The following is a 16,882-nucleotide window of genomic DNA, read 5'->3' on the forward strand; positions in this document are numbered from 1 at the left end:
CTCACTCATCATTCCAATTTCCAGATCATTTATAAATAAGTTAAATAGCACCTGGTCCCAGTACAGACCCCTGCATCACTCCACTGTTTACTCTCCTCCATTGAGAAAAATGACCATTTAACCCTACTCTCTGTTTTCCATCCGATAACCAAGTCCTAATCCACAACTGAACTTTGCCACCTATCCCATAACACTTTAATTTTCTCAGGAGCCTCTCAAGAGGAAATTTATCCACTCACATCCTTCCTGAACTATCATTCTCTCTTCCTCTACCTTACCATTTTCAACATTCTCTTTCCTCTCTTCCTCTGTCCGCAACATTTACCTCTGCTTGTCTCCCTCCCTTCCATAACATCTGCCACCTTTCTGCCTCACCACCCTTCCTCTGATTAAATGAAGGGACCCTTTGTCTCTACTCCAAACTGCTCAGTATTCCGTTAGTGTGCCATCACTGTGAACACTCTCAGAACTGATGGTCTAGTACTGCTTAATACTGGTTTCATGAGATCAACATCAGCAAATGGCAGCATTGTGAATACAAAGCATGCTCTTGGAGACAGCACTGTGACAGAGAAGACCGAATGGTGGGGGAGCAAAAAGTCAGGCTCCTGCCCCCTCCTAATAGCTGTGGCAGTGGCTCTAGCTGTAGATTGTAATTTCTTATGCTGGTGGGGCCTGGGTTGGCATAGGGGTGGGTGCAGGTAAAAGTGGTCATGGGAGAGAATATCTGAAAATATTATGTCTGTCCAAATACATTCAATAGAAATGTGAATGGAAAGATGTAAGGGGGATTGTTATATTAAAAAAACAACAACAACCCAAGAAAAGCAATACTATACCATGAAGACAATTAGAAATTTCAATTACTATCTAATCTCTTTTAATTAAAAATATACAAGATTGAGAACTGAGTTAGAAACTGGCTGCCCTCAGCAGTACACATAATTAAAAGCTATTGAAGCATTTCATAAATAACTGTAGTTATTCAGATGCCCAAGTGCATTCTTATGGGGTTTTTTAGCATCAGAGATGAGGTTGGAGCACTAGTCATAATGCTTTTCATGGATTTGGAACCGATTAGAAGTGCATTTTGTATTCCGTTTAAGTTGTTGAATACAAAGGGCAACAATTTTCACTGAAATTTAGCTAGGACAGGTGAATAAATAATTTCCCAGCTAGATTGACCTGCATGAAAACTATTTCCCTGAGAGTGGCTAAATGCAGGTTTCCACAATTCAATACTTTTAGCCATATTTTTAAATATAAGTGTTCCGGTGAATGTGGATAAGTCAATAAATTAACAAGATTGTTCCTGATGTTCAGCTGACACAGCCAGTGAAATAAGTCAATACCAACATGCCAGCAGGTAATCAATGTATTCAATGCTATTCAGATAATAGTAGTGCTGAATGTATGTGATCAGGCAGAACCAGTCTATGGGTTCTAAGAGTGATAACTGCAAGTAGAGTACACCTGTGCAAAATTAACGCACTTTCAAAAACAAAGTGAACAATGCATCTATTAAATATTAATGATGTGGGTAACCTCAGTGTGGAGGGTCGGCGAAGGAAGAATATCTCCAGCGCTGCACACAAGGCAAAGGTAAACATAGCCCCGCCTGCACACCATCATCGGGTACCGCACGTGTGCTTAAATCAAAATATGTGATAAACTACAGTGAAATAACTAATAACACACAGGTGTAAATCAATCAGAGATCACTCTGAGAACCCCCCCCAGCGAACTCCCCCCCCCAAAAAAAAATTTAAATGCAGCCGACTTATCTTCAAAAAGTCTTCAAGAGTCTTGCTATGAAAACACAGGGGTCATGGTGATCCAATACCCCAATGCCAGGTTCAACCAAGCCCGATTTCAGGAGCTTAGTGTCCCTTCATCAGGAACCCGTAGGCATAAAATGGCGATAGCACAAGTTCGAGCCGGCTGGGAGGAGGGCGTTAATTATGCACAGGTGTACTCTTCTTGCAGTTATCACTCTTGGAACCCATAGACTGGTTCTGCCTGATAGTCGTGTCTTTTAAAGTATCGGTGGCAGTTTTTCTTTGGAGTTGTGTAGTGAATGTATGTGATCAGCAGTAACCTTGCCTGCACTATGCAGATAAATTTAGGGTTTGCTGAATATTGCCACTGTCCAGATGAGCTCTGGCACCACCTCCGCTTCTCCCTGACCTGGCCTCTTTTTATTTGGGTTATATCTGACTGTTTAGCATTTTAACTAATCCAACTGTAATAAACTACAAAGAGTAATGCAAATAACACCAACCACAAAACCTCTTTGTGTATTAAAAAATGCTAAAATTGTATTCCTCTCCAAGTCCCCTCTACTAATATATGACATGTATATCTCAGTAAAACTAAAGTTATAAAGAGGAATAAACTATATAATCTTACTAGCAATGCCTAAAATATATATAGCGAGTATAACCAGAAAACGGGCTAAGCACATTAGCAATTATATCAAATAGATGCTGCATTAGTTTCAAATAGTGGAAAAAAAGACCTCAGATATCTTGCTCCAACAAGTCCCAGTTTCATGAGACTGAATATATATATATTTTTTTATAAAGGAGCTATCCCAGTCATTAGTCAAAAAACCCTCCACTTAAGTATACCACTCAATTGCAAAAAAGTGCAAAAATGTGTCTTTAAGCACAGTTTTCTTAGATACAACCCCATATCACTCACAACTTACAACCATAACGGTTGAAAAAATGCAAAGTCCAATTGTATTCTTTATCTCGCATTCACAAAAAAGCCCCATAGCAACCCTGTTTTGCCTCCAGCTTTATTAAGGGCTGCAACCTTAATTCTCCATCAGCAGTCTTCACCTAACACAAAACTCTTTACTTTCACAGAGATTGCACCAAATGGCTCAAAACACAGAAAGAACCAGAAGTTACTAGATTTATACAGTCTTAAAGAGCAACTGTATATGTGTGTGAGACACATAGGAACATGATGGCAAAGGAAGGTCAAATTGCCAACTAGTCTGTCTATCTGGAGTATCCACTATCTTTTCCTTTCCCTAAGAGATCCCATGAGACAGTGATATACGCTGGTAATCACTCAAGTCACCGCTCATAAACATCACCTGTAGTTTCCATTTGTAAATGTGAAAAATGTGCACAAACTCAAAAGTGCCTTATAATAAAAGGGCATCAATAATCTCTGCAAAGTGCCTGCATCCTAGTGTGTACGGGCATGAAGACAACAGGAAATCTGCAGAAATCCACAGGGATGGGGACAAAAGAGTCATTACTATCATAGAAATGGGAGAGAATGGATTGGAAGTGAATGGGGACCAGATTATGACCCTGTGCACATCTTGACTTGGACTCTTGCACCAACACCTCAGCTAAAAAAATAAAAATTAAAAAAATATATATATATTAAGAGAACAGCTCTTCTTGATGAAAACTGGTGTATGTGTTCAGCAATTTTGGCAACGAAAGAGACCACTGATAAACTGCTGAAAATACGAATTGATTTGTTTCAAGCATTTTGGCAGAGTATAATCTCCACAGAGCTAGTATCATGTATGTAAGTGATAATGCAACTAAAATGAAAGCAGCATTTCAAGATGACGACTGGATAGTTTGCTCAGGTCATAATCTCATTCTCGTCCTCTCTTGTAGTCTCCAGCCATCAAAACCTGAAGTTGATCCAAATGACCTCCCTAGTGAGATAAAAATGACACTCACTAAGTGAACAGACATCAATTGTTTACTGAAGACACTGCTCAAGCAGTGTGTGTCAACTCAGTGGAACCACATTCTATTGACACTGAAATCTGTGGCAGAGAAACAGGGAGGAGTTGCGTGCAATTGGCAATGAACCAAGTGCAAATATGCAGTTCCTGACCAAATTGTGTGCAATGGATGGCTCCTTGCTAGCAGAAGTTGTTATGATATTTGAATCATTTGATAGGTCTACAAAACATCTGATGACAGATTCTAAGCTTTCTCTGCTGCTGATGGTCCCGGTAAAATGTCAATTGAAGTAGCAAACAGCCTTGTGATAGCATCATTAAAAAGATCCTTCCAGTCAACTTATATTGCAACATTGGATGATGGCATTCAGTTATTGAGATATGACTTGTTCTCCACAACAGGAATTAAACCATATCATGGCTCATGTCTCGATCTGCTACTAGATTATAGTCCTGATATCTCTCTGTACTTTGGATATTTTAGATGCTATGGCTGCGAGTTGTGTTGATATTCTTCTTCTAGATAGGCTTGGTACAGCTTGTTGTATTACATGGATATTATTGTATGATTCTTTTTTTTCTTGTACAGCTTGTCTGTATCTTGACTCGTTAACATTGCTCTTTTTGTACTTATTGCATATTAAAATCAATAACATCTTTGAACTAAAAAAAAAAGATCCTTGCGTCATATGGCATCGTATGTTACTTCTTTATAGCAGGTCTCTCATAAGTCAGGTTTTGTTTACTTTCATACACATCCAAAAGAGGTGTCCTAATTTGCCCCTAGAGTAGTTACACTTGGGGTGGGAGGAAGGGTGGGAAGATATTATTAATATGAAGAGGGTAAGGTTACTGGGCAAATAAATGTTGCTATGTTTTATTGTATAATCAGTGAGTGGGGGGGGGGGGGGAGAGAAAATGAGTGGTTATATATATAATTGTATATATATGTGCTTATATTGATGTTTTATGTGTTATATATTCATGTATTGCACTTTTGAAGTATGGAAAATCAATAAAGAATTATATATATATATATATATATATAAAAAGATCCTTGCAGATCTTCTGGATCATTGTTTTACAGTTACAGAGACACACTTGGCAGCAACATTACTAGATCCAAGGATGAATGGTCACTTAGATTTGATGACAGTCAAATGGTGGAACAGTACCTTAGATAAACTTTCAAAGTAGAGCTATGAAAAACTTATTACCAAATGGGATCATATCAAATTTTTTGTAACAGTTTTAACAGTATAAATTGTTTCCTACACAGAGGAAAAAAGACCTCGAACAACTATTATGGTGTTTCCAAATAGCCAAGGCTTATCAATTGAACAAAACATCACTGCAGTCATTGGTCATATAAAAAAAACCCTCTTGTGCATTTATACATGTCTTAATGTGGTATATTATCAAAATAGCAATAATAATTTATCATAATAACTTAGCTTTTCGGATGGAGAATCCTGATTCCAACGGGAACTGTTTCATCCAATGCTTTGTCAGGGAATCAGTGCAGAAACAGAAAGGTGGAGACTGAAATTAAACTAGTCTTCCCATACAGTGCCAACCAGATGCCATTCCATCTTGTGCTTAAGCATTATACATATTTTAACCTAAATCCGCACCAGCATAATCAGCTCCTGCCAGACAAATTCCACTGTGAACATTGATAGCAGGTCTAACTGTAGTTGAGGTGCAACCAATTGTAAAAATGCTAACAAAACATCCAATTATGAAAAATCAGATGCAGATTTTTTTGAGACTTCTCAAGAGCCAAGAACCAGGTTCAGTGATTGATGAAATGGATACATAAATATCGAGCTCAGACAAGGAATTCTGCTCATCTCTTATTACCTGCTGGTAACGGAGGCCCCATGTAGAGTCGAAACTGACATGTGTTGTCTGTTCCCTGATTTAAACTGCCACCAGCACATCAGAATGTTCTTTTTCAGTTGCAGGATGAACAATCAAAGAATGGAACTGAGTTCTGGCTCCATAGATGGTTAATATTTTTTCGTACTTTGAAATGATTGTTTTATCACAGTCTTTTAGTAAATAATATTTTTCTTGTATATTTAACAAAGTTATGCCTATTGTTTTATGTTAAGCTATAGGACACATTTTATATATATATTTTTTTAATTTACAAGATCTTTTAAATGCAGGTTGGGTAAGGGGATGGGAATGAAAACTATGAAAATGGTGAGAGGATGGAAAAAAATTGACTGGGAATGGTGTGGGAAATTAGCAATATGATGGGGATGGGGTGATGATGGAATAGAATTGACTGGGGACCAGATTATGTCCCTGAACATGCCTCTACCACAACAATAAAAGTTTGTAAAAATATAGCACTTATCTAAAAAAAAAAAAAAAAGCTTGGTCATTTATTTATTTATTTAAAACATTTTTAATCCGCCTTTATCCAAAGCGGCTCACAAATTTCCATACAAAATAAAATGATTTGCCTCAAGAATGCCTTCAGAGGCCACATAAATATAAGCAACCCTTGGTTTGTACTGAGGTATCCCCATATTACATTTATTATATATTAGCAGTGGGAACTTTGAGAAGAATACAATGTCTGCATTTTTTAATAGAAATATGGTCCTGATCACTCAGTTCAGGGACACCGGCTAAGCTCCTTAGTCCATGCACCTGGCCCAGGAATTACAAAACAGCTTGGAATGTTGATCTGGGCAGATGCCAGGCTAAATCCTGGTAGGTCATGGGGTGTTAAGACACCACCTTTATCATTATACCACAGTGTCAAGGGACAAGATACACTGTCTACAGATTGCTTTAAATTGGTGAACCTTTACTAGAAAAACTTCAAATAGACAAACAATAAAACCCATCTTATTGCATCAAGTCCAAATAATTCTCTTTTATTTGGTTTTCCCTCGGGGGGGGGGGGAGGAGGGAGGGGGTTATCTCTTGAGGGGTTAATTTGATAAAATATCTCCAATGATTAACTATTTGCAAATGTCTAAGTAATCTGCTATTCTCCTCAAAACCCATTTCATCCAGCAGAACAGTCTGGGGCTGCAGTTTGTCTGCTTACACACTGGACAGTTCTACTAGCTCCCATCACTTAATGACCTCCGCCTCCTTCTTTGCTAAAGAGCCATTCTCCTGGGGGCGTTACATTTGTATACAAAGATGTTTTGTAGTTGGTGCTTTTAGTGATTTAAGTAGAAACATCAAAATAAAGGCCAAATGGCCCATCTAGTCTGCCCATCCGCAGTAACCATTATCTCTTTCTTTCTCTGAGAGGTCCCACATAGCCAGACCTTATCAAGATAACATTTACAAATATTTGGCTAGGAGAGTTATGCATTAGCCACATGGTGGCCTCATATTTAAATCTCTTTAAATATCTGCCTAATTGTGTTTTATCCAAGTAGATTAGCATCTTATACCCATATATCTTTTAGGCAATGTTCTTTTACTTTGAAAACTGACTACTATGCAGGCAATGAATAAAAAAAAATCCATGTACTTTGAAACAATGAGACTTGCTGAATATTAGTTTCTAGGAGGTCAATATTTAAAAAAGCATTTACTTCTGATAGTAGTTATCTCTGTGCACAGAAGAGCTATTTGAAAATTGCACATCCTTTATTTTGGTAAAAATTTGAATAATGTTCAATGAATCTTACACTTTATATCACATTTTTGTTGTTGTTCAATAAATATTTATTTGTTTTAAAACCATTTTTGAGGCCAACTTTCCATGGATGAAGCTAATTGCACCTGCTTGCCTATTTCTCATAATTGTCCTCATAATACAGAAAAAAGAGAAAAATGTAATTAACCTCTCTTTAGGAGTTGGATTGTTTGGGGTTTATTTATTTTCCTATAGGTCTTTGCTTAATTCATAAAACTGTGGTGTATAGTAGATTTTATTTGTCTTCCTAGACCCCCAGATTCTGTATACTGTGACCAAAGTTGCACATGCAAATCTGTGTGCATTGCAGATTTGTGTGTGCAACTTAATTGGATAACAAACCAATCAGCGCCAATAATTGACAATTAACAAGCAATTACTGGCCCTGTTGGGAACTAATTAGAATTTATGTGCACCACTTTCTAAGTGTATTCTATAAAGTGGTGTGTGTAAATTCTAGTGCGCAGATCTCAAAAGGGGGTGTTGCCAGTGGAGGGGCATGGGCAGGTCTTAGGCATTCCTAACAGGCACACTGTTAGAGAATATGCCCAATCTGCACACAATTTAGGTGCAGGCATTTGTGTCTGGTTTTCATTGGCATAAGTGGCCATGTTGTAATGTTAGTTACACAGACTAGGTGTTATGGGCTCAATTCTAAAAACAGCACCCTAAGTTAGGTGGCAGTAGGCGCCCTGCTTCCCTTTATTATTAATTGGTTTTAATTGGTTTAATCGGTGCACTAATTGGCTGTGCTGATTAAAAAACAATTAAAATGCCATTAAAAAATGGAGGCATCTAAGGGTACCTCCAAAAACAGCACCGTTATCACGCCTAAGGAAGCTCCTTATGATGCCTAATGTCATTGTAGACATGGTTAATACCGGACATTAGGTGTCGTAAGTTGCCTCCGTGGCCTCGTTTCTCATGAATCATGGCCAGAAATGTAGAATCATGGCCAAAAATGTAGAAATCACACCTATGGAAGCTCCTTATGATGCCTAATGCCTGTGTCGGAAGTTGCCTCCATGGCCGCGATTCTCATGAATCAAGGCCAGAAATGCAGGCCTTGAAAACCCTGGCCCTACTTTTCCGATGCCTACCTTTCAAATAGCTGTGATTCTGTAAATGGCGCCATTGCCTGATTGACACACAATTGATGACCATTTTTAAGGTGGCTGCCGATAATGGCTCTGTTTACAGAATCCAGGAGCCTTTCACCTCTTAACTTCATCCTATGCCCTCTCATTGCAGAGATTCCTTTCAAATGAAAGAGTCGACTCATGTGCATTTACATTACGTAGGTATTTAAACATCTCTATCATATCTCCCCTCTCCCACCTTTCCTCCAAAGTAAACAGATTGAGATCTTTAAGTCTGTCCCCATATGCCTCATAACGAAGACCATGCACCTTTTTCATAGCCTTCCTCTGGACTGATTCCATCCTTCTTATATCTTTTTGAAGGTGCGGCCTCCAGAATTGTACACAATATTCTAAATGAGGTCTCACCAAAGTCTTATACAGGGGCATCAATACCTCCTTTTTCCTATTGGCCATACCTCTCCCTGTGCAACCTAGCTTCCTTCTAGCTTTCACCATCACCTTTTCAACCTGTTTGTCCACCTTAAGATCATCACATACAATCACACCCAAGTCCCGCTCTTCTGTTGTGCACATAAGTTGTTCACCCCCTAAACTGTACCATTCCCTTGGGTTTTTGCAGCCTCAAATGCATGACCTTGCATTTCTTAGCATTACATTTTAGTTGGCAAATTTCTGACCGTTCTTCAAGCTTCGCCAGGTCTTTCTTCATGTTATTCACACCATCCAACGTGTCTACTCTATTGCAGATTTTGGTATCATCCGCAAAGAGGCAAATCTTACCCGACAGCCCTTCAGCAATATCATTTATAAAAATGTTAAAAAGAACAGGCCCAAGAACAGAACCTTGAGGCACACCACTGGTAACATCCCTTTCCTCAGAGCGATCTTCATTGATCACTACCCTCTGTCGCCTTCTACTCAACCAGTTCCTGACCCAGCCCGTCACTTTGGGACTCATCCCAAGGTCACTCAGTTTATTTATCAGACGTCTGTGTGGAACACCATCAAAGGCTTTGCTAAAATCCTGAGACAGTTTATAAAATAGCACAAGCACATATTTTTTAATCAACATTGAAGAATTTAGTCCAGAATGTTTGATTTCAAATCATGAAAAAAAGAATAATGCAATCAAAATGTTCTGTTTTACAGGGATATTTCTGGAGGTTCTGGTTGCAAGTCAAGACCAGGTATTTTTTTTATATATATTTTTAAGTATTTAATTTAAGATCTTTTCCTTAGCTTCTGGTGTTAAAGATGGATGTTTTCCTTCTTTTATTTCTTCAGCTCTGCTGCCTCTTGACCTGCTTCTGAAAATGCCTACGTTCATATTCAGGGCTCAAGCTAAAGAAATAGAGACTTCATTAGTGACAGGGTGGCGGTTCGAGAGCCTTCCAGCTGTGGCTCTTTGCAGTCTAAAAACTCATGGTAGTACTTACAGTATAGTATGTACAGTATTCTTAGAGCAATAATATAGAATCTGAATTATGGATAGGTAGTAAAATATTTGATGATCCAATTCATGTCCAGACTTGAATCTTCAAAAATGTGGCTCATATTTACTACATAACTAAATTAAGTTGAAATCTGGTTTAGATCTGATTGTTTGCTACAAAACATAGATTAAAAAATTTTTCTGCCAGATTCTCTAAACGGCACCATTGTTGGCAGCCACTAATCACGTATTAATCACATGATAGCATTATTTAGAAAATCTGGGTTACCACTTGATCTGCGCAATGTGCTGCATAGTGTGCTAACCCTTAGGTGTTCAAGAATAATGATAATTGTACAAATATTTCAAATCAGGTATTTTTTATTAACATTATCAGGATCAACTTTCAAGAGGCATTTGTACAAGAAGTTCGTCATACAGACACTTAAATATGGTGTTTCTGTCAACGAACTTGACTCTATACTAGTTTATACATTCATATATACCTTTCATGATGCCATCCCTTCACTAACATCTAACTGGTCAAAAATATTTGATTCCATATAGGGCTTGCTTCTATACCTTCATATGGGGGCATGTCACAAAAGCATTCCTAAAAATTACATTCTTATACCTAAAAAGTTACAGTCTTATACTAAGCTTACATGATTTATAAAGAAAAATACAAAAACAAATATTGGAATATGCAGTACTCACAAAAGATAATCCATACACACAGCTTTAAACCCTTTCTGCTAAAGTCAGCCTGCATCTCTGCTAGCAGCATATGCTGAAAAGTCTTTGTTCCCAGTCAGAACAGAAGAAGGAGGGGCTACCCCCCCATGAGTTCCACAAATTCTGATTTTGCCTATCTAGTCCTTTAAAACAATTTCAAAGTAAAATATGTATTCTAATCTACAGTTGTTACCTGAAGCTGCATAAGTAAATTCTTAGTTTATAGTTTTAATGGCTTATTAAAATTTACTAAAACTTAATTCTGGAACTATACAATACACATGTGTATCCAATTAGTGTTTTATGCTGCAAAATCAGGGCCTCTTGGAATATATAGTTCTGTTTCTCAAAGTAAGGCAACCAGGTCAAAGGCCAACCCCTGTTTGCCTATAAATTCCATTGGGATCTCCCTAGACTGGACTGGACACACATTTAAACAATGAAACCTTATGAAACTTAAGCTAAGGCATCTGGAGTAAATTTTCTATGACGCTTATCAATCACGCTTATGTCCTAAGCTGCATTTCTTCTCCTTCAAGCACACAGCACATGTTGGGTTTTTTTCAAATCAATATGTTAATTTCCCATCCTTTGCCTCTCTGATTGTTAATATTCTGGTTTACCAAATTTTAGTTTTTATAGGCATATCCACTCGTAATACGTTCTCACCTGCTCTAGGATTAGGCCTTATCTGACAAATGTGATTTCTAACTAGTGAAATCCTGGCAAGGTGAGAAAACGTAATTTTGCCTGTCCATATTAATAGGCTGCACCCCCCCCCCCCCTTCAGGCTCATATAAGGTAAAGAACTAGTTGAGTATTAAAATCTTTGATGATCCAATTCATGTCCAGACTTGAATCTTCAAAAATTTGACTCATATTTACTACATAACTAAATTAAGTTGAAATCTTCTTTAGATCTGATTATTTGCTACAAAACATAGATTAAAAGATTTTTCTGCTAGATTCTCTAAATGGCACCATTGTCGGCAGCCGCCAATCATGTATTAATCACATGATAGCATTATTTAGAGATAGGTGCCAAAAATGTAGGCCAGGGTTTTCCAGGCCTACATTTCTGACACCTAACTTATGATGTAAATCATGCCTAATGCCACGTCTGGCGATAGACACCTATAGTGGCAGGAACTGGTAGATGCCTCTGAAGGTGGGATTCCAGTGCCGTTTGTTTAGGCGCTGGTAGGTACTTTGAATTTTTATTTAAATACCATTTAAAATGGCAATTCCCTCTTAACTTAGGTACCTGCTGCGCTAACAGTGTTAGTGCACACTTAGCGCATGCTACATTGCCAGGCATGTTACCCACTAATGCCTCCATAGAGCTGGCATTAGTATTTTCCACGTAGCGCGGGGGTTAGCGCACGCTAATCGTCAGCACATACTAAAAACGCTAACGTAGCTTAGTAAAAGGAGCCCTAAGCTAAGGTGCCATTTATAGAATTTCCTCCTTTATGAATGTCACTAAATACACACCCATTTATCTCACCATAGGCAGGGCAGGATTAATCAATAGGTCAAGTAGGCACGTGCCTAGGACCTGAAATGGTCAGGGGGGCCCAATGAAGGAGGGCATCAACATTGTTTTTCCAAATGGCGATGGGCCCCTACAGCATCGATTAGCAACGCGGGCCCCCCTGATCAGTAACACGGGCCCCCCATCGACAGAAAGTAAGACAAGCAAGCAATGTGGTAAGAAAGGCAACAGGAACTGTAATTGTGCAAGCGGTGCTGTTTGCCCCAAACTTCCCTCTGATGCAGCTTCCTTTTTCCGCCTGGGTGCATGGTGGGGTGAGGCGGGGCAGGGGGCCCTGTGTACGTGTGTGCCTAGGGGTCCTCGACGAATTAATCCTGCCCTGACCATAGGAGGAATGCATAATGATTATCAACCCCCCACCCCCTTTTATCAAGCTGTTCTCGAGATTTTTAGTGTGGGCCAGCAAAGTAAGTGCTCCGATGATCATGGGAATTCTATGAGCGTCAGAGCATTTACTGTGCCAGCTCATGCTACAAACCTCTAGTAAAGCTTGATAGAAGAGGCTCTATGGTATTTCATTGTATATTAATCTTTTATCAGACTAAACTTATTTAAAATACATGATCATAAATCCTTGTGAAGTGGAATTCATGTTAGTTTTTCATATGACCTAATTACAATTTTTTTTTTACTTTGGGGGCAAGGGCCATAATATTTTTGGCTATATGTGCCTTTAAGAATGAAAACCAGCACATCTAAACCTGTTGATCTAGAAAGAATAAATCACAGCACAGAGAATATCTGAGGGAGTGAAAAGTATTATAGAATTGAGCCGCTGGCATGGAAAAATAGAAAGGTTATAGGTTATTTATCTGCTGTCTTGCTTTATGCTTCTTAATAAATCTGTAGGAGACGAAAACAAATATTAACCTCAACAAGTTGATCGAAAGCGGTCAAAACTGATAACAAAAATCATGGCTTGCTTGAAGGAATTGGCATTGGTGTTCCTTCTGCAAATATATGTCTTCATCCACTTACATTTTTCTTAGAACTGACTCAATTTATTGAGAGTTTATTTTCTACTCTATGCCTAGAGTGATCATTGATAAGTCAGACATCCCCAAAAGTTTCAAAGAAATAAGAAAGATGGTGTTAGAAGATTTGAACTTTATCAGAATCAGGATGACAAGTGAGGCAGATTATACTGGAATAGGAAATATATTTTAAGATTCAGAAGGTTGCGAGGGGCCGCTGAAAAGTTCTCAGCCCAACCAAGAAGAGAATGATGCAAGTTGCAAGTTATTCCACACTTTTAATTTCAATGATATGAAATGAAATGAAAAGTGTCAAGAAAAGTATGGAATAACTTGTAAATTTCATGGCTCCACATCATTCACTCCTTGGTTGGGCTGAGAACTTTTTCGCGGTCCCTTGTAATTTCTCATCAACAAGAATATCGGTGTCATAAGTATGACCAATACTACTACCGTATTTTCACGCAAATAACGCGCACCCGTATAAAACGCGCACACGGGTATAGCGCGCAGAAATCACGATGATATGTACAAAAACTTTGGTATACCGCGCTCACGGGTATACCGCGCATGCTGCCCGACGCTCCTTTCGCCCGCCCTGACTTTCCGTGCGCTGTCCCGACTCTCCGTTCACCCCCCCTGACTTCCGTGCACTGTCCCCCCTTGAAGGTCTGTCCCCATCCTGAAAGCCTGATGCCCCCCCCCCGACGTCCGATACATCCCTCCCCCCGAAGGACCGCCGATTCCCCAACAATATCGGGCCAGGAGGGAGCCCAAATCCTCCTGGCCACGGCGACCCCCTAACCCCACCCCGCACTACATTATGGGCAGGAGGGATCCCAGGCCCTCCTGCCCTCGACGCAAACCCCCCTCCCCCCAACGACCGCCCCCCCCCAAGAACCTCCGACCGCCCCCCCAGCCGACCCGCGACCCCCCTGGCGACCCCCACGACCCCCCCACCCCCCTTCCCCGTACCTTTGGTAGTTGGGCCAGAAGGGAGCCCAAACCCTCCTGGCCACGGCGACCCCCTAACCCCACCCCGCACTACATTACGGGCAGGAGGGATCCCAGGCCCTCCTGCCCTCGACGCAAACCCCCCTCCCCCCCAACGACCGCCCCCCCCAAGAACCTCCGACCGCCCCCCCAGCCAACCCGCGACCCCCCTGGTGATCCCCACGACCCCCCACCCCCCTTCCCCGTACCTTTGGTAGTTGGCCGGACAGACGGGAGCCAAACCCGCCTGTCCGGCAGGCAGCCAACGAAGGAATGAGGCCGGATTGGCCCATCCATCCTAAAGCTCCGCCTACTGGTGGGGCCTAAGGCGCGTGGGCCAATCAGAATAGGCCCTGGAGCCTTAGGTCCCACCTGGGGGCGCGGCCTGAGGCACATGGTCGGGTTGGGCCCATGTGCCTCAGGCCGCGCCCCCAGGTGGGACCTAAGGCTCCAGGGCCTATTCTGATTGGCCCACGCGCCTTAGGCCCCACCAGTAGGCGGAGCTTTAGGATGGATGGGCCAATCCGGCCTCATTCCTTCGTTGGCTGCCTGCCGGACAGGCGGGTTTGGCTCCCGTCTGTCCGGCCAACTACCAAAGGTACGGGGAAGGGGGGTGGGGGGGTCGTGGGGGTCGCCAGGGGGGTCGCGGGTCGGCTGGGGGGGGCGGTCGGAGGTTCTTGGGGGGGGCGGTCGTTGGGGGGGAGGGGGGTTTGCGTCGAGGGCAGGAGGGCCTGGGATCCCTCCTGCCCGTAATGTAGTGCGGGGTGGGGTTAGGGGGTCGCCGTGGCCAGGAGGGTTTCGGCTCCCTTCTGGCCCGATATTGTCGGGAAGTCGGCGGTCCTTCGGGGTGGGGGTGCGAGTGGTCCTGCCGGGGGGGGGGATGTATCGGACGTCGGGGAGTCGGCCGGGCAAGAGGGCTTGGGCTCCCTCTTGCTCCGATCGTGGATGCGGGTGCGGGTGGGAGCGCGTGCGAGCGGTCGTTCAGGGTGGGGGTGCGAGTGGTCCTGCCGGGGGGGGGATGTATCGGACGTCGGGGAGTCGGCCGAGCAAGAGGGCTTGGGCTCCCTCTTGCTCCGATCGTGGATGCGGGTGCGGGTGGGAGCGCGTGCGAGCGGTCGTTCGGGGTGGGGGTGCGAGTGGTCCTGCCGGGGGGGGGGGGATGTATCGGACGTCGGGGAGTCGGCCGGGCAAGAGGGCTTGGGCTCCCTCTTGCTCCGATCGTGGATGCGGGTGCGGGTGGGAGCGCGTGCGAGTGGTCGTTCGGGGTGGGGGTGCGAGTGGTCCTGCTGGGGGGGTGAATAGGGCGTCGGGCGGGGTGGGAACTATGTTTTAAAACTTTTGTATACCGCGCTCACGCATATAACGCGCGAGGGGTATGCGCGGTAGGTAAAAACGCGTATAACGCGCGCGTTATATGCGTGAAAATACGGTATTTATCATTTCTATAGCACCACATTGTAGGTAGCACTGTGCATAAATGACATCTCTGCCATGCCAAGCTCTACGCTTGTGGAGATGGTACGGTATACAAACCTAAGATTTAGTTTAGTTTAGTTTAGACAGAGCTTACAATTTATTCCACCGCATCTATATTATGTAATTTTCATCTTCTTGGTAAGCATCATGATGAAATTCACTGCGGTTTTCATTGCGAAGTAGAAGGTCATCACAACTTTAATTCAAGTACACTATACACTACCACAGCATATCCAATAAAGATGGTATAGATAACGTTAAAAAAAGATCTTATTATTATGGAATAACAGGTGCCCTTGTGGTCACTGCATATTCAACCAGCATTTCAAAAATGTATCTTTAAATAGATACTGATAAAACATATCTATTAAGGTCTGTTTTTATTCAGCCACTGAGCGAACAAGATAACTAGTGAATTTTCAGGTGAACTTATATGGCTTGATTTTCAGCTGAAATCCCACCTAGATCTAAAATCTAGATGGCCAAAACATAGCAAGATTTAAATCAGCACTAGCTAGTTAACCTCCCCTTTTACAAAGCCACGTTATGCTTTTAAATCACCAGCCACAGTGGTATTAGCTCTGATGCTCAATTCCTCTGAGTGTCGGAGCTAATACTGCTGCAACCAGCGATAAAAAAAAGCCTAACGTGGTTTCATAAAAAGGAGGGATAAGTAAAAACATTAAAAAAATAAGGCAGGTTTGGATGGGTTCCTGGAGGATAAAGGGATTGAGGGGTACAGATAGGAGTTGAGGTAGGTTATAGGAATAGTCAGGGACCATTGTACAGGTGATGGGCCTGGAGGGCCGCCGCGGGAGCGGACCGCTGGGCGGGATGGACCTCTGGTCTGACCCAGTGGAGGCAAATTCTTATGTTCTTAAAATAAAGCCTAAAATTCCCTTCCCTGCATATAAAAAGAGGCCTGTGTCTCAGGCCTCCTGCCTTCTGATTGCCTTTTTTGTTTAAAAAAACCCAAAGTGCTAATGTCCTGAAACCTACAAATCCTATGGGGCCCATTTATCAGAATGCAATAAAAAGTAGCCTTAGTACATCCTTTCATGGGTCATTCCCACACATGAAGGCCATTTTTCTGTAGATGTAAAATGGTTGATTTTTCCTTTTTCAATATTAATGACCACATGTTAATTTAATTATTGTGTTAACCCCTACCACTATATATTTTATTGACGGTAAGGGCTCACACACTA

At 41.8% G+C, this 16,882-nt stretch overlaps 1 protein-coding gene across 5 annotated transcripts in view; it reads left to right on the forward strand.

Annotated features, from left to right (window-relative positions):
* NEK10 (NIMA related kinase 10) overlaps nt 1-16,882 on the forward strand; it is a 514,569-nt gene that overhangs the window by 431,138 nt on the left and 66,549 nt on the right. For 4 of the 5 annotated variants that reach the window (XM_033930153.1, XM_033930155.1, XM_033930154.1 and 1 more), the window contains exon 31: nt 9,659-9,696. In XM_033930153.1, the coding sequence (XP_033786044.1) occupies nt 9,659-9,696 (38 nt within the window). Of the gene's footprint in view, nt 1-9,658; nt 9,697-9,793; nt 9,935-16,882 lie in introns of all 5 variants that reach the window. The other variant, XM_033930152.1, reaches the window with a different exon arrangement.

The sequence above is a fragment of the Geotrypetes seraphini genome, chromosome 2 (genome assembly GCF_902459505.1).
Source record: "Geotrypetes seraphini chromosome 2, aGeoSer1.1, whole genome shotgun sequence".
Classification (NCBI taxonomy): domain Eukaryota; kingdom Metazoa; phylum Chordata; class Amphibia; order Gymnophiona; family Dermophiidae; genus Geotrypetes; species Geotrypetes seraphini.